General features: G+C 31.9%; 1 protein-coding gene across 4 annotated transcripts in view; it reads right to left on the bottom strand.

The window, feature by feature from the left end:
• Nucleotides 1-21,778, bottom strand: part of LOC123302590 (mucin-5AC) — a 98,300-nt gene that overhangs the window by 445 nt on the left and 76,077 nt on the right. The window contains exons 2-15 of one of the 4 annotated variants that reach the window (XM_044885583.1): nucleotides 14,099-14,532; nucleotides 13,857-14,021; nucleotides 13,697-13,794; nucleotides 10,115-10,308; nucleotides 9,823-10,052; nucleotides 8,493-8,539; nucleotides 8,219-8,353; nucleotides 5,559-7,013; nucleotides 3,844-3,924; nucleotides 3,459-3,652; nucleotides 2,841-3,066; nucleotides 1,050-1,342; nucleotides 842-986; nucleotides 569-767 (exon numbers count right to left, since the gene is read on the bottom strand). In XM_044885583.1, the coding sequence (XP_044741518.1) occupies nucleotides 569-767; nucleotides 842-986; nucleotides 1,050-1,342; nucleotides 2,841-3,066; nucleotides 3,459-3,652; nucleotides 3,844-3,924; nucleotides 5,559-7,013; nucleotides 8,219-8,353; nucleotides 8,493-8,539; nucleotides 9,823-10,052; nucleotides 10,115-10,308; nucleotides 13,697-13,794; nucleotides 13,857-14,021; nucleotides 14,099-14,532 (3,896 nt within the window). Of the gene's footprint in view, nucleotides 1-568; nucleotides 768-841; nucleotides 987-1,049; nucleotides 1,343-2,019; nucleotides 2,246-2,840; nucleotides 3,067-3,458; nucleotides 3,653-3,843; nucleotides 3,925-5,558; nucleotides 7,014-8,218; nucleotides 8,354-8,492; nucleotides 8,540-9,822; nucleotides 10,053-10,114; nucleotides 10,309-13,696; nucleotides 13,795-13,856; nucleotides 14,022-14,098; nucleotides 14,533-21,778 lie in introns of all 4 variants that reach the window. The other 3 variants (XM_044885581.1, XM_044885584.1, XM_044885585.1) reach the window with 3 other exon arrangements.

The raw sequence follows: 21,778 nt of genomic DNA, 5'->3' as shown, positions 1-21,778 counted from the left end.
GACCAATGCCATACAAAATTTCCATGACTCCTTTGTGATAATTGTTTGTACAATTCTCGAAATACGAGTTCTTTCGACCTTTCATCGTTCTATTTTGGCTTACACTATTCTGGTGACACCAGGCGAGAACAATTTCTTGAGAAATTGTGTCGAAAACGGACAAAGTCTTAAATTTTAAAGAGGGGTCAAAGTGAATCGTCAATTAGGTTTATATTATTTCGAAAAACCTTAAAAGACAAAAACCTTCCAGCTAATTAGAATTAAATCTCGTGGGGCTGGGGAATAGAACGACCCTTGGCTATCACAAACCGAATGACAATGACCCCCTTGCACCTGGGGATCATCAGAGATCTCCATATTATTGGCGAGCGCAATCGAATGGCCTAGCTGTGGTTATACCCAGCACAAAGATCCAATAATCAAGATGGGGCTGTCGTAGCCATTTTTTGATTCGGTAGATTACGGAGCATCTTGAGACGAATTATATATCCTTTCCTTTCCAGACAGAATGCTCTTTCTTTGGCAAAATGAAATATTAAGCTCTGTTTTTGACAGGCAAGACACTTACAGCGTAATTGCATTGGAATGGTTGGAAGTTTGCAATTCGATTTAATGGTGTTGGATCTCTGACCCATTGGATTGCTTGCCAGTTTGTAACTAAATATACATCTTTCATGGCGTTGATTGTGTCCAAGAATTGAATGAAACCTTCTTTATGGTGGGGTTGAGTAAACCAGGCTGCGTGGTAGAACAAACCAAATGGAGCTCTGTAAATAAAATGAGATCATTTAAAACTTTTGCTTCCTAAATTTTTATACTTATTGGAAAATTCGTGACTTACCTGTTTGTGCTGTAATGTCTATCAAAGTTCTTCATCAACATTTTGAAAACACCGTCAGCAGCAGGTGGATTACTGCAAGCATCCCCCATGGAACATCTGCCTCCATTCAAATCTTGCCACATAACCATAGGAACTTCCCAAACACCTAAGAAAAATCAAATTATTTAATAATCATATATTTAGAACCTTAGAAAAACCTAAATTTTACCTGGATAAGATCTGGTTGGACATGGTGGAATCATACAATCGTGGAAGAGTTTATAATCTAAAGTATATGGCCAACTTGGTGGACGATTTTCGTAGACGGGCATCGATGAGTCGTAAGTGAAATTTGAATCGTATAACATTTTAAACATTTTATTACCGCCAACTGATAAGAATGGTGCACGCATACCACGAACGTCTTCTAAATGTACGCCACCGTATGCGGCAAGAATTTCTCGTTGTCCAGCCACTTCACGATTCCATTTCTTTTGCGAGAATTGTTCACCGAAACTGTGCCTTTAAATTTTTAATACATTATTAGTATTGAACTACTTTGTCGAATTTTAAAGAATCTCGAAATTTTTATATAGAAAATGAATTAGACCATGCTCCTTCAAAAGTCATTTTCCAAAAATTTCGAGATCCTATTTATCTGATTTACTAAATACGAGCTTGTTTACTTTGTTTGATATTGATTATGTCAAATAAAATGGATAAGATCATTGTGGAAAATCTGTGGAAAAACATCGTATATATGTTTTCTTAGTTAAAAATTTTGATGTATTCTTTTGATTTTGTTGAAAACTCGTATTACGTAAACCAGTCTTCAAATTATATCTAAGGCTCAGACAAAGAATTAATTAAACTGCAAATTTTTCCAAGCTTTGCGTTCGTATAATTCTTTGTTGGAAATTTGAAATGGTTTTGATGGAAAATGTACAAAATGAATTATTCCCAGTAATAACAAAAACAAAAAAATTAAATGAAGCTCGAACAGCGTTTGTTGAAAAGAAAAGCATTTATTTTGTAGTGTTGCCGCGAGACGATAATTTTTTGGGCTGATGATCAATCACTTTATCGACTATCAAAAAATTCTTCGACAAAGTAATAATTATTGATTAATGTTTCGTCTTGTTTCGGAAATTTCGTTTCTCGCGCCAACACTACACTTTTTGTTTTTTAGGAAAACTTACGATACAGTGTGAGAAGCAATTTCATGACCAGTTGCATATAAATTTTGAACTTGACTGTAATCGGTCCATTCATGTGAGACGTAGAATGTAGCTGATATGGGACAACCATTAGGATTAACACGACCTTTCTCAAATAGGTCGCTGTACAATCCTTTATTAAGATCATTAACTGAATCGTCGAAGGTCAATAAGACAATTTGTGGAACAGACTCAACAGGAAGATCGCCTATCATTTTGGTTTTGTTGGTTAGTTTGCAAAAAGAAAAATAGAAAAAAAAACAATAGTTTAGCGTTAATTTTTAATCAAAGTGAAAGCAAATTTTGTAGAAAGTGTGGACAAGGCGTTGAGGGCAAAAATAACGAAAATTTTTCTCCTGAAACGTTTAGAGAAATCTAAGAAGCCACAAGCTGTTTGATTGAAATGTGGCGAATTTACCCCCTCCCTCCAGTATCTTTAGAAGGGTGTAACAGCACCTTCTTATCCTCTTGGGGATGGGGGAGGTAAACTAGCCACAAATCAATCTACCTACTTGGGCCGGGTAAATGATCCATCTAAACGATTCATGTAAAAAATCGTGTCGTTTTTAAATTTTGAAACCCACGCCTTGTCTAATTTGTAGAAAGTGGGGCAAACAACTCCTTCAAAAAGGTGATTCGTTGTGGTGCCTGTGGAAAAAAATTTTTGTGGAAGAAACACATATATTTTTGTTAGTAAATAAATTTAAAAATAGATTAACACATTTTTTGATGGATTGTCGCAATTTTGTGGGGATACTTATATACCACTGCCGTGACAGAGATTTTGTATTTGTGTCACTTACGAAACTGTGTGCGACGCCATTTCATGTCCGACCGCATACAAATTTTGTACTTGACTATAATCGGTCCATTCGTGTGATACATAGAATGTTGCCGTTATTGGGCAACCATTTGGATTTACACGTCCTTGTTCGAATAAGTCAGTATATAATCCTTTGTTTAAGTCATTTACAGCGTCATCAAAGGTGAGTAAAACGATTTGTGGTATTTCTTGGGCGCTTAAATCTCCTATATATCAGCAAATTTTTATTAAAACACAAACACATGCTTATATTACAGTAAAACCTTCATAAGTTCAAGTTCGAGATTATCTCCACATTTAACGATTTACTCGGCGAAAACCGATTATTGTATGCACCAAAATGCTATGAATTGCTCATGGAGTTGAAGGATAACGTGATTTGTTTCCGATGTAAGAGGGTAGAAGATATGACTTTCCACCTTCCGAGGAAATGTCCTTGCAAATGATTAGACATTTAACCTTAGTTTTCCCGATAGAATAAACTTCAACTTACAAAGATTTCACTGATTAAGTATATTCAACATTTCAAATAAACTGCAGAACTCGTTCTGGAACAATTATCTGAAATAATAATTATCAAATCGATTAAATAACTTACCGGGAATATCTTTTCCGCCACAATAACAATCGGGTAATAGACAGACATCTTTACGGCATTTAGCAGCACTTTTGTCAACTTGTGGTGTTGGGTAAACTGGTGATGGTCTGGTTGGTGGATATTTGTAAATATCAATAAATTCGGATGCCTTTGATACAATCGATGTAGATGGTTTCAACGTTGGTCGTGATCGTCTAAAGTTTAAGAATATATTTCGTTAAGCTCACATAAATCCTACAGAAAAAAATATTTGAAGAGAGTTTAAGTCTTGATAAGTCTTAGAAAACTCTGAAAAAGTGTTAGGAACTCTGAATAACTCTGAATTTCAAGACTTATTCTTTCTTCAAATATTTTTTCCACCAGGGAAGTTATAAGAATGACTTACGTGGGTGGTGTTCCACGATTGATGGGCACATCTTCACCAGCACTTGTATAATGGGCTGAGCCACGACCTCTAACGTTAGTTCTGTAAAATTTTTACACTTTTCTAATAAACAAATTTCTGACAAATGATTGACATGATATTTCAATGATAAAAATTTTTGAAAATAAATGATGCATTAAAATTCATGCGTTTAGGAAGCATACAAATGCGATCTCATGATGATAAGTAGCTGAAAAGCTGAAATATTTGGATTAAATTTTACTACCCAGTTGTCCCACAATAGTTTTGATGATTATCGGTTAATTTATAATGAAAAGAATTTTTGGATAGACTTAAGAGATGTTGTTATTAGTAGGAAGGAAATAGAAGAAACTGGCCCAAAAAGAAATGTTATATTTGTATGTGTGTTTTGTAATTGTGTAAGTGTGTTTGTAAAGAGATTTCGAACAATTTTTTGTGGTCATTTCTTAGAAAATTAGAAAAACCTGTCAGTCCATTAGATCATTTTTTGTTTGTTAACTTTGGTTTGTTTTTAAAAATGAGTAAAGGTTCAAGAGAAAATTTTAATTAAAAAGATGGTGCTCTTAAAAAATAAAGAAAATGTGATCTTTTTTTTAATTCTGGTTTTATGGAAAGTATAAATTATCATGCGAGACTCAGAAGTTGTAGCATTGAATAGGAATTTTTGTATTTTGAATTTTGGTTCATAGTTTTTCAATGTTCAATTTTGTGGTTTCAAAGTTACTGATTTGTTGAGTCGTTAACTGAAAGGGATGTTTTAACCTTGCAAAAATATCGTAGCTTGAGTATTCCCGACATAAAATTATTTTTTTCTTCCTTAATTCCCCTAAGTTTACAGGGCTGGATAAATTGCCGTTATGCAGAACAGGCAAGTGTCTTCTAATTTGAATTCTCAATGACAATAAGTATTATTGCTTTTTTAACGCATGCTCAGTGTCAGTTGATGAATTACTTCATACTTACAGAACAGGGTCATCTAGTGTCGATTAGTAGAACTAATAATACGGATTTAACAAGAGTAAAGTTTCGCTTATTGTAATTTATTGCATTTAACGAGAATAAAGTTAAAATTAAAATCCCTGCGTCTCATTTGACTTACATCCCTTAATCAACGACTGAAAAGGGGTGCCGAGAATTGCCTAGGGGACCCGATATTGTTAATTTGACCGTGTGTGGATTTTTGAGAGGAATACACTTAAGTCATCAAGCTCATTCGTTATGCTATTTGAAAAATGAGCCATTACTCTTTGAAACATTTGAAACTGTACGAGAAAAGCAGAAATAGTTTGACGTAACAGATTTCAATCCAAGTGTTTTCAATCAAGAATCTTGGAAACATTCCAAGCCTTAAGATATTCTAGATTATCTTTTGACTTCTAAAGAAAAGGTTGTCTTTTGTAAAAATAAAGTTCATTTAGTCTTTTAGTTTTGTCATTGCAATATTTCCAAGGGGCTCCAAGCTGGCAAAGGGAGCGCTATCAAATCATATATTTCCTTGACAGCTACTGATTTTGAAAATCTTGAAAAAAACCTTTATTATCACAATCGAACACTGATAAACTCAACCAGATGATTTTGCACATGTGCAAATACATAAAAAGTGATGAAATTGTTCCTATTCAATACCCCAAGATTTTGTATTAGGTTATTTTGGCATCGAAATTGTGTAATTTGTGTGTTTTTTTTTGTAATACCTCTGTTGAATTTCGTTGCACTTAATATGAGAAATTGTACTGTTGCCGTTACATTTGGAACTTCCCCGTGCTCCCCCGAATGTAGTTATAGACTTGATGGCGGGATTTATCCGCGATACACGTCCAGGAAGTGATGTTAAATAGGAAGTACTAGTTGAGATCGTTGTACTAGGTACTGGTGGGAGATTTGTAGTAGTGGATGTTTGAGTACTTTGGATAATAGTTATTGGTGTTGTACTTGTTGGGATTGGTAAATTTGGTAAATGATTTGGTAAATCCGTAAATGTACGTGACGTAGTCGGGGTCACTTCATCATCATCAGTGATTACGTCGTTATTGTCATTAGTTGTCAAATTGTCATCACTCATGAGAGCACTGGGAAGCACTGGTACTGGCGCAGCCGATTCACGATTTATAACAATACGATTTGTACGTAGATTACTTTCAGTGGATGTGGGTTTACGTTCAATGGTAAAACGATTCTTTTGGACTTTTTCAGGGAGAATGACCACATCGTTTGTTCTCAATTTTTTTGGGAGTGTTGTGGAAGTGTATTGTGGCTGATATGGCAACAGTGGAATTGTATTATTTGTATTATTCTCAACATATTCGTCATCGTAATAATCGAAGTTAAAGTATTCTTTGATTATTCGCGGACGGGATGTTGTTGTCGAGGTGCTTGGCGGTTTATGCGTTGTGCTGGTCGTTGTTGGAGTGAGTTTAAAACCTTGTGGTGTTGTTTTATGGAACAAGGCTTCAAGGAAATATTTTGGTACGGAATACGTAGTCGGATGTATATATGTGGATGTTTTGGATTCAATAACATTTTTTGTATGGTGGGATGTAGCGATTTCACGTTTATAAGATGGCGTTTCCGTAACAGACAAATGTGTCGTTGTTGGTAATGTGTGACGAGTGGTTCCCGTGGATGCTCCTAGAGCGCTTACTAATTGTAACGTAATCGTTTCGTTTTTTTGTGTTGGTAAGTTTGTTATCTGATAAATCGGTTTGTGTATTTCCGGTTCATGATCGTCGGTCGTACTGACCTCGATATTGTCGTTAATTGCCATATGATCGTATTGTGTGAATTGTAGATTATGTTTTGAGTCATGTGAATGTTCTGGGTCTTTTAATTGTGTTCGAACATTTTTGTCATGATCAAGTAATGTAAAACCAGCGGTCAATGATATAAATCGTGACGGTTTTTTCGTTGTCTCATTGTCTAAATCGATTTCTGTCGAAGATCGAATCGGTATGGTCACGTCTTGTTGGTTCTGTTGTGTACTTGTACTTGTATGTAGTAAAGTGTTTGTGGGTGGAGGGGATGATGATGTAATTTGGAAAGGTGTTGGTGAATATCTTGGTGGTTTGGCCGTGAGTGTTATAAATATTGATTCGTGTTTATTGGTTCCGTTTGTTACAACAGGAGATGGATTCTCTGTGATATTTTCCAATCTGTTGAAATAATAAAATATTTTTTGATGATTTTCTTTCGAATTTTTTATTTTTTTTTGATTGTAATGTCAAATGGTTTCAAGATTAGTATTTATACGTCATAAGTGTCGAATGATTTGATTTATGAAGCAATTAATCCAAATTTGTTATGAACGACCTTAGCTAACTCTTTCTTATCAAATAAACTCCTTTATTTTGAGACAAAAATTTCAAAACAAGAATTAAAAAAACTTATTTCAGTAAAATCGACCAATTTTTAGATTTTTTTCGGTGTTTATCCCCCCCCCCCCATCCGGGCATAACAAATCAGAAGTTTATTCAAAATTCCAATATGTATAAAGTCGTTTATCAGAAAGTTTGCACTTTTTTTGTACTTTTCGACTTTTCGACTGTTTAAAATTCTAATTTTTGCCATTTCGACAATGTAAAGTAGCAATAAATGTAGTGCCGCCAGGGAACAGAGTGAATCGAAAATTGAAAATTATAAATGAAAACTGTTTTCTGCGGGAAAATACACACGTTTTCTTTCAGGATTGAACTGTGATACTTTAATGAATTGATGAATTGAATTCAGCCTTGAATTTAGCTATTATTGTACACGCAATCCTTTTCAGGATTGATTTTTCTGTCAGGATTGACTTGATTCCCCATGTTTTTTCCTGCAGGAAAGGGAGTTTATGTTATCCCAGTTAATTATTCGAAGAGTTTTTAAACAAAGAAGTTTGTACCATTTTCTAACGGAAATCCTTCATAAGCGAACCCAGGGGTCGTTCAAATCATGCAAATAAAACAAGAAGCTCTGATCCTAAATAAACGGCTCTGATTACCCCTAAGGTCTCATCCCTTAAGATTTTAGTATGTTAAAAAAAGGAGTATAATTTGTAACAAATAGAGTTAGTAAAGTCATCTACATGGTTGCGTTATTGTACGAAAGTCGAAATGGGTACACAAAATAGTTAAAGAAGATACTACAATATTAGTGCAGGCGCTATTAGGAGTTGAGTCTGCAAATATGAGAGTTTTGGATTTTGGATTTAGAGTTTTTCCGCTCTAAATCCAAAAAAAAGTCTCAAATTATTGATCTACGTCATGAAACAAAAAGCAGGCAACAAAAAAAATACGGCGTTTATTAGCTACACAGCGATGATACTACTTTTGGATGTAGTCTGAGAGGTGAACCAATTTACGGTTATTTTTTGTAGTACCTTATACTTGATACAGTCGCGGGTCGTCTAGTGGTCGTAGTCGTGCTTGTTGTAGTTGTTGTTGTTGTGGAGGTGGTGGTTTTAACTGCTTTTTTAGTAGTCGGTTCCGGGAATCTCAAATCATTTCTATCCCCCCTTAAAATTGCGGTTAAAGTTATTATTTATTAAAACACATAAACACTTGGATTATTATTAACAAAAAAAAATATAATAAAAAATTCATTCAAATTTGAACAAAAATTTTAGGATCTTTGGAAAACAATAAAGTTCTTACCTTCCGGGATTACGATCAGCTGATTGATACTGATTGGCGTCAACTTCCTGTAAGAAACAAATAAGTTTTAGTTTGGAATTTGGAAATAAGAGTTACGTTCGTTTGATTCAGGAATTCGGGTTCAGCTTTCCGGTGCTTAAATAAATATTTATCGCCTTTTAATGGATAACATGCACGAATTTTGGCTTATTTGTCATCCTCCACGATTCCTGAGAGTCCGGGCATCGAGCTAGTTATGTTTATCTCAAACTATTAGCCCAGTTGGCAAAAAAATCGCAAAAAAAATTTTTGTTTCAGAATTCGATAGAACTCAGTTTATAAGGTAATTTTGACCCAAACTCGATTTTTGAAAATTTTGGGGGAAAAAGTTTTATTGAGATCAGAAATAAAAAATATATTTTGATTTTTCACAATTTTTCTAAGGACACCCCTTCAAAAATAATCGAAAAAATCGCAAAAAAAATTTTTGTTTCAGAATTCGATAGAACTCAGTTTATAAGGTAATTTTGACCCAAACTCGATTTTTGAAAATTTTGGGGGAAAAAGTTTTATTGAGATCAGAAATAAAAAATATATTTTGATTTTTCACAATTTTTCTAAGGACACCCCTTCAAAAATAATCGAAAAAATCGCAAAAAAAATTTTTGTTTCAGAATTCGATAGAACTCAGTTTATAAGGTAATTTTGACCCAAAATTTAAAAAAATCGTGTTCATTTGACGATTAGGCAAATAGTTTCTGAGATATCAGCAATTCCGGGGCAATTTCAGGTGATATCTCAAAAACTACTCTTCCAATTGACCAATAAACCCGATTTTTGAAAATTTTGGGTCAAAATTACCTTATATACTGAGTTTTATTGAAATCAGAGATAAAAAATATATTTCGATTTTTTGGAATTTTTCTAAGGGGTACCCCTTCAAAAAAAATCGCAAAAAAATTTTTGTTTCAGAATTCGATAGAACTCAGTTTATAAGGTAATTTTGACCCAGAATTTACAAAAATCGGGTTCATTTGACGATTAGGCAAATAGTTTCTGAGATATCAGCAATTTCGGGGCAATTTCAGGTGATATCTCAAAAACTACTCGTCCAATTTGCCAATAAACCCGATTTTTGAAAATTTTGGGTCAAAATTACCTTATATACTGAGTTTTATTGAAATCAGAAATAAAAAATATATTTCGATTTTTCGGAACTTTTTGTGTTTCTATACACTCCCGAAAAAAGTTTGAGTTTGCTTCAGAAGCAGGAAAATGGGCCATGAGAAAGGAAATCCTTGACTTGGAATTCAAAATGAAGATAAGTAATAGCAAAATTTTGGATACTTACATAACTTACGTCGCTATAATCGTCATTAATGGATGACACTTGTTGTTTGTATAATGTTTGTTGTGGATGAACATTATACGGTACGGTATCCTGTTGGATATATTGTGCAGGTGCTCTAGAAGATACGGTAGCACTTTCGACGGGCTGTGGTTGTGTTGCTGGAGTTCCACGATATACTTGTTTTGGTGATTCACTTATTGGTGCTGTATTATAATTGTGACCATAATCTGCTTCAAAAAATGAACATTAATCAAATATTTCCAAAACTGGACTTATCCCGAATGATACTTACCGACATCTCTGTAGAGTTCGACATCATCATCGTATAATGCGTAGTAGGGATCATATTGGTTTTGATCATAGTTTTGGGCGGATGTTGTATTGTATAGGGCACGTCCAGTATTTCCTGAATTACCAGCAGTTGTGATACTAACTGGTCTTGGAGCTGGGGCATATTGTTCAGGTGCTAAGGTACTTGGTTCAATTCTGTTGGGGAAAAATTTTGAATTAGTACGAACTCAAAAACTTAAATGATCGTAAAGTGAATTACGAGATACAATTCTAAATTTTTTTGGGTATTTAGAGATGAAGCTTTGCCCATAATCTAGACACTTGTATCTAGATGAGATCGAAAGACGCGATGAAGAAAAACGTGCAGAAAGTCATGAAAAATAATTCTAAAAAATTAAAGCATGAAAGAGAATTCAAAACAAATTTGAAATGAAGATGATCACTATTTTAGCCTGGTGTGAGCTAGTCAAAAAATCGAAACAACATCTGCAAAGCCCATAGAGGAAATAACAACCTGGTTTAATATTGATTCAACCCTGGATGGAAATTGTGGAACATTGGACCAAGTTTGCAAATCAAGATTGGATTGATACGTAAGCAAAATTAAAACTGAAAATCATTGAGGCTCAAAATTAGTTAAGTGCTAAACTCGCAAATGGAACTCCCGGATATTTATTGATGCTTGTGTCCGGCAGCATTGACACAATTTCCTGGAATGTCCCGGTACCCATATCTAACCCAACCTAACTTTGCACAAGGTCTGGTCTTGATACAAGCCTTGATTGACTAACGTCAAGGTTTGAGTAAGAGTTGACAAATCAAGGCTCAATTGGGTAAGGCTTTAGCAGGAATGACAAACCAATGCTGGCTAAGCCACAATTCCATCATCAAGCTCGTCATTTCCTACTGGCATTGGGTTGGAGTAAATGAATGGGTAGTTTCGCCACTTCACATCATCTTTCGATGAGGCGAATATCACTGATTGTCTATGGTTTCTCAGACAGAAAACCTCACTAAATGTTCTCGGTTTAGCTCAATCCAGGTATAAAATAGCCCCAATATCTAGATACATCTAGATATTGTATGGAATAAAATGTTACCTGTGATGATGATTGTCAAGAAGTCTCTTTTTGTCTTTGTCACGTTGATTATTTTGTCTGTTCCGTGAATTTTGTTTACGGGTATTTGTCACTCTTTTCGATTCATTTGTATTCAGTCGATTTTTGTCATGTTTTACATTTACATCAATACTATTACTTCGAATTGTCGAGCTACTACTTGTCGAAGACTTTGGTGTCGATGAATATCGTAGATCATCTTTGGTCTGATTTGATTTTGTTTTAACACGATTAATCGTATTTGTTTGAATATTTGATGCATACTCATTGATATCGTAAATATCATATTTAGTCGGACGTTTTCGAATACTTGGAGTTGTGCTAGAGGCGGTGGTTACCTTAAACGGACGTGGTGTTTCAATATTTACAGTTGTCGTACGTAATTTTTCGGTGGGTTTCTTATAACCTCCATCACTAATTTCCTCCAAATATTTATCGAAATTAAAATTTGGATTCGCAAACGGATTCTCGATATCTTCATACTTATTATGATTATTATAAAAATAGGGTGGGGGAGTAAAATCATCATGGAAGGCTTCCTCTTCTTCACTTTCCTTTTCTTCTTCAACATTTTCGGTACTTGTGTCAGATTCTTCAACAGATGAAGAAGCGGATTCATCATAGACAGCCGGATTTTTAATCGGTCGATAATTTTGATTATTTCTATTCGTTGTAGTCGAGTATTTTGTTTCGACAGCATACGAAGGATTTGAAATTGGTTGTTTATGTGTTATATAGAAATATTTTGTTGGATTTTCCGAAGTCGATGATAAAATATAATTATTTCGTCCTAAATGAACGTACTTCGAATTTTCTACATCCGGTTCCGTAACTTCAAATTGTTGTGGTCCAGTATTTTCTTGTACTTTGTTGTAATATTGCGAGAGTTGTGGTGGAGTCGATGTTGTACTAAGTGTATTGTAATATGTGTAACTTTCTTCGATATTGGGCCGATTTAGGGTCGTTGATGGAGTTTGAACTGAATTTAAATTGTAATATGCAACCGAAGATGTATTTTCTTTGGGTCGTGTATCAAATGATTGTTGATGGATTAATGGTAAAATTGTATGAATTGGGAATTGTGGGTTAAATTGGTTATCGAATGCGTTAAATTTGGATGAATACGGTTTTTCGGGGATTGATGGACGAAATGGTGCTAAACGGGCATAATGATTATTTGCTGATCCTTTATGTCTGTTTGTGTAATCGTTTTTTGGGATTCCAGCAGTCCAGGTAAAACGTGACGATTTTGTCGGTCCAAGTCCAAGACTATGTATACGGCTAAAGTAAAATTTGTTAGTCAATTTAATATATTGTGTCATCGAAAATATCGAATTGTTTTTTTTTTTTTTATATTGTCATTTTGGTGTTTACCTGTATCGCACTTGTCGTTTTAATCGATTTAAATCGATAAGCGTTTGGTTATTTACGGTCAGTAGAGTTTCGTTCTGAAAGTTCTGATCCAATTCATCGGTTACGTTATCATCATCGTTATCACCAGTTACGTTTCTATTAAAAGTCTTATTTGGTCAAATATGAACGATATTTTATAGGTCTATGGTTTTATATTGAATTTATTTCACTTGCAATTCTAGAACTATAAATGTATAACCTCTTATTTTATCGATGTGATATCTCAAAATCTGTGTTCAGGTGATATCTCAAAAACTACGCGTCTAGGTGACCAATGAACACGATTTTTGCAAATTTTGGGTCAAAATTACCTTATATACTGAGTTTTATTGAAATCAGAGATAACAAATATATTTCGAATTTTTGGAATTTTTCTAAGGGGTACCCCTTCAAAAAAATCGAAAAAATCGCAAAAAAATTTTTGTTTCAGAATTCGATATAACTCAGTTTTTAAGGTAATTTTGACCCAAAATTTACAAAAATCGGGTTCATTTGACGATTAGGCAAATAGTTTCTGAGATATCAGCAATTCCGGAGCAATTTTAGGTGATATCTCAAAAACTACTTGTCCAGTTGATCAATGAACCCGATTTTTGAAAATTTTGGGTCAAAATTACCTTATATACTGAGTTTTATTGAAATCGGAAATAAAAAATATATTTCGATTTTTTGGAATTTTTCTAAGGGGTACCCCTTTAAAAAAATCGAAAAAATCGCAAAAAAAATTTTGTTTCAGAATTCGATATAAATCAGTTTATAAGGTAATTTTAACCCAAAATATACAAAAATTGGGTTCATTCGGCGACTAGCCGATAAATTTCTGAGATATCACTCTCCATACCATCCGAAAATCAGCATTTTGGCACGATTTTATATATTTTATCCAAAACTATTTATCCGATCTTCAAATAGAGTCGGTTTTGTCTTTTTTTGATTTCACAAACAAATCAGTTTTGATTTGGAACTTCACTGAGTGTCTAAACCGTCCTATTTTCGGCAGTACTAGAATTACAAATGAAATAAACTCATTATTTAATGTCTCTAACCCTTACCTGTATTGAGGTTGTTCAATATGAGATTGTTGTTGAGATTGTTGCTGTTGGGTTCCAAATGAGATCACACCAATCTTTGAATTACGAATATTTTGTACCTGATACAGAAAAATAACATTAAAATTGAGATCACAATGCTCCAATTTTGATCAAAACTTACGGGTATGGCATTTGTATGGCGCAATGCATCACGATCACGTTGTACTTGACCAACGGTTGATGGTTGGCCACGATACACTCGTTGTTGACGATCTGATTCAATTTCCTCTACTGGCGGTAAATCGGATTCAGCAACTGCGTACAACTGTTGCTGATGTTGCTTTTGCTGTAAGAAATAAAAAAATTAGAATTTCTATACCAGAATACCCCCTTAATAAAGCTTGCTTTACAAAAGATCCTTACCTTTTTGTATTGATAATCTTCCTCTTGTCGAAGAGTTGGAAGTTGTTGTTGTTGCGTGGGAAATTGTTGTCTAGTCTGTCCACGTGATTGTAAACTACCAGTTTGTTGTTGCGTTTGCGCATAGCGTCCACTATTCGATTGTTGTTGACGTGATGGTGTATGATCTGGACTACTTTGTTGTACGGCAGAGGTGCCTGCAGCATCACAGCCCACATTACGTGGCCAATCACATGTTTGTAACTCATGTGAGTACATCAAGCCTCCGGTACATGATTCAAGCAATGCACCCCCAAACACACATACATAATATTGGGTACAGTCTGTTGGATGTGGATAGTAACCAAATTCTTCTGGACAATCAAAATCGACCACTTGTTTACCTTCACTGCCGGTGGCTGCATTTCGATTCACTTTCCTTTGTGAATATGTTGCACCTGGAAATTAAAAAAATCAAAATTAATTACAGAAGTTTTCAATAATCGTAAATAATTATCTTATATATGAAAACTCTCCAAGGATTTTCATGAAAATCAGTATGCAGGGAGTTTTGGGGCGAAAAATCGATCTTGCTAGGTTTTATTTTTAGAAAACGTCGTTTAATTCGTGATTTCAGGAAAAACTGAAACATTGACTGCAAAATATGACTCTTTCTGACATCTATTGGCGGCGAAATAAAGTATATTACCGTTACATTCAAATATTTGTGTCGTTTTAACTCCTGACAAATCATCGTCAGTAGCTAAATTTATTCATATAACATATTATATGAATAAACGTTGTGATACCACAAATCGAAATAATGAATAATAAGTAAAAAGTGACTCAATCTAGACTACTTTACCCTAATTTTCAAATAATTCCATCAGTATTAATTATTAAATAACAAAATTGGACGACATTTGATTTAGTCAGGCAACTAATTTTAAAAACCCATACAATTTTCTAGCTAAGGAAAAACAAGTATTTGCAAAAAAAAAATTGTATCCCACACTGAATTTTATAGACCATGTCTAATAAAAACTGATTCCGCAAATGGTTCCGAATCTATTTAAATAAAAACACATTACGATTATAGATAGCATTTGAAAATAATTTAAAAACCCATAAAATACGGAATCTTGATTCAGTGATCTTGAAAAAAACATTCTCAGTCGATGTTAACTGTTTTTTTCCAAATATGGATTGGTAGCAGCGTGGGGACATTTTATAATAAGAGCCATAAAGACTCCTACAATGTTAAATAATTTTAAAATTATTGTTCGTCATTTTTATTTTGATAATTCCGTTAAGGTTAAAAGAACTTGCCATATCTGTCTTACACTCCTTGTCTCCTAATTTAAGAATTTTTAAAGGGTGTAGGATATATCGACCACTGTTTGGGATCATTGCCCCAAAGATATTACATTATTGGTTATTAAGTTGAAATAAAGTATGGAAAATTCGTAGCATCAATATTTATAAGCTCTAGTTACAAACTTGGGGCTAAACTTAGTATACCTTGATATATTTCATATATACATGGTATAAAAATGCATATCTTCAACTCCTTAATTGCATTAATTCAATCTACAAAAAACGATTTTCTGCGTCTTTTAGGCAATAATTATAACATGAATGTAAATACTATTATCTAATTACGATCTTTATAATTTGATTACATAAAAACGTTAACAATTTGTTACACATTTTAAAAATAATTGATCATCAGATAACAATATATTTCCATGATATGGACCAATTTATTTTCCCTGAATAATAAATAATAATAATAAAACTAATAATATAAATAATTAGCTTGAGAATTATGTTAAAAAACATTACATAAAAAAAAAAAACTAAAACACATCTATAATAAATATAACAATTTAAAGTAATTAAAGACATTTGCAATTACTTTAAGAACAATTGTTTTTTTATTTTTTTTTATGTTATTGTGAATTTTATTATAAAATTTAAATATATAACGATTGAACTATAATATCAGAACTTACAAAATTATTATTTTATTTATTTAATTATAATTTGTTTATTTTTATATATATATATATATTTGTTACAAAATCATATAATAAAAGTAATTACGAATAATAAAGTTTTATTATTTATCTCATTTATTTATTTATTTATATTAATTGTGTACAGAATGTAATTTACCGGGTGTGTCAGGTAATAGTTCAACGTGATTTCTCATTTATTTATTTATTCTGTTTATTTTAATTATGTGTTCAGATAATAACTCAATTTGACAGACTATTTCTTTATTTATTTTAATACAGAGTGTATTTTACCGGGTGTGTCAGGTAATAGTTAAACTTGATTTACTTATTCTATTTATTTTAATTACGTTTTCCGGTAATAACTCAATTTGGCATCTTATTTCTTTATTTACTTTAATACTGTCATCACTATTACTCAAAAACGAAAAGAGATATCAAGCAGAATTTTATATAGCGTGCTCAGGACGTAAAAAGTGAGGTCGAATTCGTAAATGAGCAACATAGGTCAATTTGGTCTTGGATCCGTAGGACTCATCTTGAAAACCGTTAGAAATAGAACAAAAGTTTAAATGTAAAAAATATTCCTTATAAAAAAGTATCCAACTTTTATTTGAAACATTTTTTCGAAAACATCACTGTTTACCCGCGAGAGCGCAAATTATACATAAATTGTATAGTATGTCTTATATGGGGATATCAGTTATTTGTGTGCCATGTAATGTGATAGAGTAACCAACACTATCTATACATGGTATTTCAACAATTGACTCAGTCAATTGGTTTGTTTTCACTTGTTTTTTTCTAAAATCATATGAAAAATTTGCAAAGAAAATTTATATTCAATGATTCACGGTATTTGGATAGTTGCATCGGCCTTAAGCGATCTAAGATATAATTTAATAGATACTTCATTTTCATGAATAAAATATGAATTGAAAAATTAATAATTGCTGTTCTGAATGACATGAATCAATACTTTAGTTACTAGATAAGAATTCACACACATTAATTATAAATGATTATGAAAAACTCGGTTAAGTTAAATCATAATTAGTTGATAAATAATGCAATAGATGGCTGTGTTAAAAAATTATAATTTATTTATTTATCTTAAAATAATAATCACTAAATTATATCTTTTATATAATTCATTATGTTTTGAATAAATTATTATATTTATAATTTTATCATATTTAGGTTAATTTATTTATCAAAGATTTTCATTAAGAATGATAGAATTTTACAAGCTTTTATTTAGTTTCACCTGCCCCGTTGTCTATCTCTAATCAAATCTTGTAAGTCAAATTTGATTTACTTCCCGGTTTCCGATTGAGCTGAAATTTTGCATTCACATTTAGTTGGGATGACAATGCATGACAAGGTTGCGGTGTCCTGATTTTCCCATCGCTTCCACCATACTTGAACTTGTTTCTTTTTAAGGGACAAGCTTTTCTTGTACTAAAAAGAAGAAACTAATTCTATCTATGAGTCACTCATACCCGACTATTTGTAAAAGCTTAAGACGCTTAATATCAAGAATGAATCGACAAATAATTAGGCATGTGTACGTAGATGAGGCATGCCGATTCATTCTTGATATGAAACGCCTCAAGCTTTTGCAAAAAGTCGAGTATGAGTGACAAGTAGATAAAATTATTTTCTACTTTTTAGTAGGTACAATAAAAGTATTTAGTATTACAATTGTTATTTTTAGTAGTGCGCATAAAGAAGTTTTACTTCAAAAGTTCTAAAAAATTGAAAAAAAGCTTTCCAAGGACTAAAAAGATCCGGTTAACTACTTAAAAAATTATGATTTACTATTTCTATTTATATTAAAAGGGTGTGAATTATTGAAAGTAAAAGCCAATTACCAATCAAATACGTGAATTAAATAATGGTTAATTAAAAAAAAAAAAATTGAAGTAATCTAATTAAAAAAAATAATAATATAATAAATATCATAATATTTATTTTTATCTAATGTGATTAATTCAAAATATGGATTTAGAAAAACTAATTAATAATTAAAACATTAATTTGTTTTAATAAATATATATTTATTTTTAACATAGCTGTAATTAAAAAAATTATGGAATTTTCAGGTCACTGCCATAAACAGACATTTTTTTTCTTATTAGCTAAACTTAATGATTTTTTAATTTGATTAAATATCAATTTTTATTATATATTGATTTATTAGTGTTCATTGATTTTATTAATTTTTTTTTATTGATTTTTTTAAAATAATTTTATTGTTCTTTTAATAAAGAAATGTGAAATTTATTAATATGCGCCTAAAGATATAATGTACTTTTTTTTTGTTTATAAATAAAATTAAGAATAGTTAATGGATAAATTGAAGTGGAACATTTAGTGGCGGATTTAAGCGATTGGTAAAGGAGAAATGGGTTTCTAGCCCAATCAATTCTTTTTATACCTTGTGTATATGAAATATATGAAGGTATATTAAGTTTAGTCCTAAGTATGTAACGCTTGAAAATATTGATGCTACCAACAAAATTTTGGTATAGGTGTAAGAATTCTCAAGAGAAAAAAGAGAATAAAGTCGAAGAAAGAAATCAATTAAGGAGGCATTTATGGGAAGAAAACCCTTTACCGACTCTTTGGTGCTCGCGCTTTTCCTTTGACAGTTAGGCTTTCATTTTTTCCTTGGAGAAGGATAATTATTAGTAAAAGAGTTTAAATAAGTTTTTAAAAACATTTCTCTCTGGAATATAATCATTCCTGTAACAAAAAACAACACACTTGTGTCTGATAACTCAGATTATGGAGTCTTTGGATACCTTCTTGAGAATAACCTGTCACCCGAAGGCGTGTCCATGAAAGAGGAGCTATTTTATGCAGATGAAGCTATAGAATTTTGTTAAGACTAGATTTCCCACAGCTTCTCCTCTGGGGTTCAAGGTTTCAGGCCCAAACATTCTGTACCTGACGCTTTGCAGGTGCAAATAAAACGTATAAAGGTTTCTTTGTCTTGCATACAGAGGAAGATAGACCCCACAAGAGGGATCATCTGAGATCTCCAATTATGAAGGTATGGTAGTTCAATCAATAATGTCCTGTCAAGGACCCCACCACGATTCTAAACTGTGTTCTAGGGAGTTTATGGTCCTGCTTACTGTAATTCTGGAAATACGATTATTTTAAAAAATAATCAATTTTAAAACTGTCACGAATGGTACATAACTAGCTCGACCCGTGCAGAAACCCGTCGTTACCGAAACCCGTGGCTACATGAAACAACATTTTTTTAGCGTGTTTTTTCCTAAGCGGTACCTTTTTTGACCGTGAGTATATTTTTCATCAAACCTAGACTGAAAATGAGAGGTGAATCATAGAATTTGATAAAGGAATAAGGAAAATAAGCGCAGGACAGAAAAAAACTGCTAGTGTAATAAAATATAAGATTTGTTTCAGACTATTTTTTGTAATTTTTAAAAACAATTGCATACCTAGTTCCGTCAAGATATAAATAAATACGTTCACTACATTGTATCGAGTACCGAGTACGTATGGAGCGAGCAGGGTGTGTCCACACCCCCACAAATCTCACATATTGTATAACAATTGAATGGAGTACTGTTTACTGTACACTCGAACTCCGCTAGCTATAAAACTATTAAAATGATTTATGCAATAATTTACTGTTTAATATTTTTCGAAAAAAATAAATAAATATTACATTTAAATTTTTAAAGTCAATAAACTTTCAATATTTATAAATATATCGATCAATTTTTTTTATATCAACCATAAATTTAAATACTTAAGTAGGTTTAAGTAAAATAACAACTGTTTTTTTTTTTTTTTTTTTTTTGTAATTTGATTACCGAATTCATATTAATTGCAAAAGCAAGTGAAAATAACTTACTTATTTGTTTAAATACCCTAAATATAATTGAGTAGAGTTGCGAATACTGTACGATATTTTTGATATGTTGAGGATGTATGAGCATGACAACAATGTTTGATTTAAAGGCTCAAAATTTGTTTGTAGGCAGTCTTTTACTTAAAGAATATGTGGTTAAAATTTCAGCTTAGATAACCGTGCAATTTTTAAGAAAAAAGCCATTAAAAATCGATATAAAATACATTGGCTCTTATGGAGGAATCTCAAAAAACGACATATTTTGGAAGTTTTTGGTAATTTTCATTTGGAATGAATGAAAACAAATTTAAAAAAAACTTTTTAATAGAAAGTAAACATATTAGCAATGAATTAGAAAAGAAAAAAACTAAGTGTCACCGTCCATATAAGGGATGTAAGAGCAGGGTAGATTAAGGGTTGAAATTATTTTTATCTTATTTTCAACTTTGATGATGAATTTTGTTATAACTTCATGAATGTAGACGAATAATAAGAATAAAATTTTTCGATATGTGTCTTGGTTTTCGAAATATCGAAAGCTAAATAATTAAACAAAATTTTCAATTTTCGATATTTTGAAAATTAAGCCAGATATCGAAAACTTTTATTCTTACTTTTCCGCTACCATGCTCATACATCCTTAAATGTGATTTCAATTGGTTGCTTCTCTAGTGGAAGACCTTTTTCTTAAGAAATTCCTTACAAGATGCTTTGTTCATGACCATAAGTAAAGTATCCAAGAACGTTTGAACTCATTTTCAATTCTTCCTTCTAAAAAAACGGAGGTATAACCTCATTATATATATTAAATGGAGTATGTAAAAACTATAATTGTTAAAATTATTAAAAAAACAAGAATTCATAAAAAAATTTGTTATAATAATTTAAAAAAAAGTCAGCAGTACTTTAACTATATAATTAATCTGTTTTTAATTTTTTCACGATTCTTACATTTAATAGTTGAATATATTAAATGAATAAATTTAAAAAATATGCTTAAATCAGGGTCATTTATTTCATATAAAATAATACTTTCACTTAAAAATATGATTATATTGTATGTTATGTACGTATGTTATTCATACGTACATGAATACATATGTTTCATGTGTAATACGTTCAGTCTTTTTTATATATACAGTCAAAATCACTTTTAATGATAAATTGACAACGTACAAACTAAATTCAAATAAAACAAGTGAAAACAAACAGTTGACTGAGTTAATTGTTGAAATACCATGTATAGACAGTATAGACATTGATTACACATATTCCTATACATGTCACACATACATAACTGATATAACCATATAATACATATTATACAATTTACGCCTAATTTGCGCCCTCACGAGTAAACAGTGATGTTTACGAAAAAAAGTTTCAAACAAAAGTTGTTTATTTTTTGATAAGGAACATTTTTTACACTTAAACTTTTGTTCTATTTCTAACGGTTTATAAGATGGGTCCTACGGATCCAAGATCCAATTGACTTATGTTGCTCATTTACGGACTCGACCTCAATTTGTACGTCCTGAGTACGCTGTAAAAATTTCAGCTTGATATCTTTTTTCGTTTTTAAGTTATGGTTTTGAAAGACGGGCAGACAACCGGAAATGGACTAATTAGGTGATTTTATGAACTCCTATATCAAAATTTTTTTCGTAGCATCCTTGGGGCTAAACTTAATATACTATGTTATATATTACATATGATAGAATATTTACATTTAGAGCTTTAAGGAGATATGCAACGATTGGATAATACTAGGGATTTCAATAAAACTTAAAAATA

This window comes from Chrysoperla carnea, chromosome X, assembly GCF_905475395.1.
Source record: "Chrysoperla carnea chromosome X, inChrCarn1.1, whole genome shotgun sequence".
Classification (NCBI taxonomy): Eukaryota; Metazoa; Arthropoda; class Insecta; order Neuroptera; family Chrysopidae; genus Chrysoperla; species Chrysoperla carnea.
The sequence above is the reverse complement of the archived record's forward strand: the minus strand, read 5'-3'. Positions and strand labels throughout refer to the sequence as shown.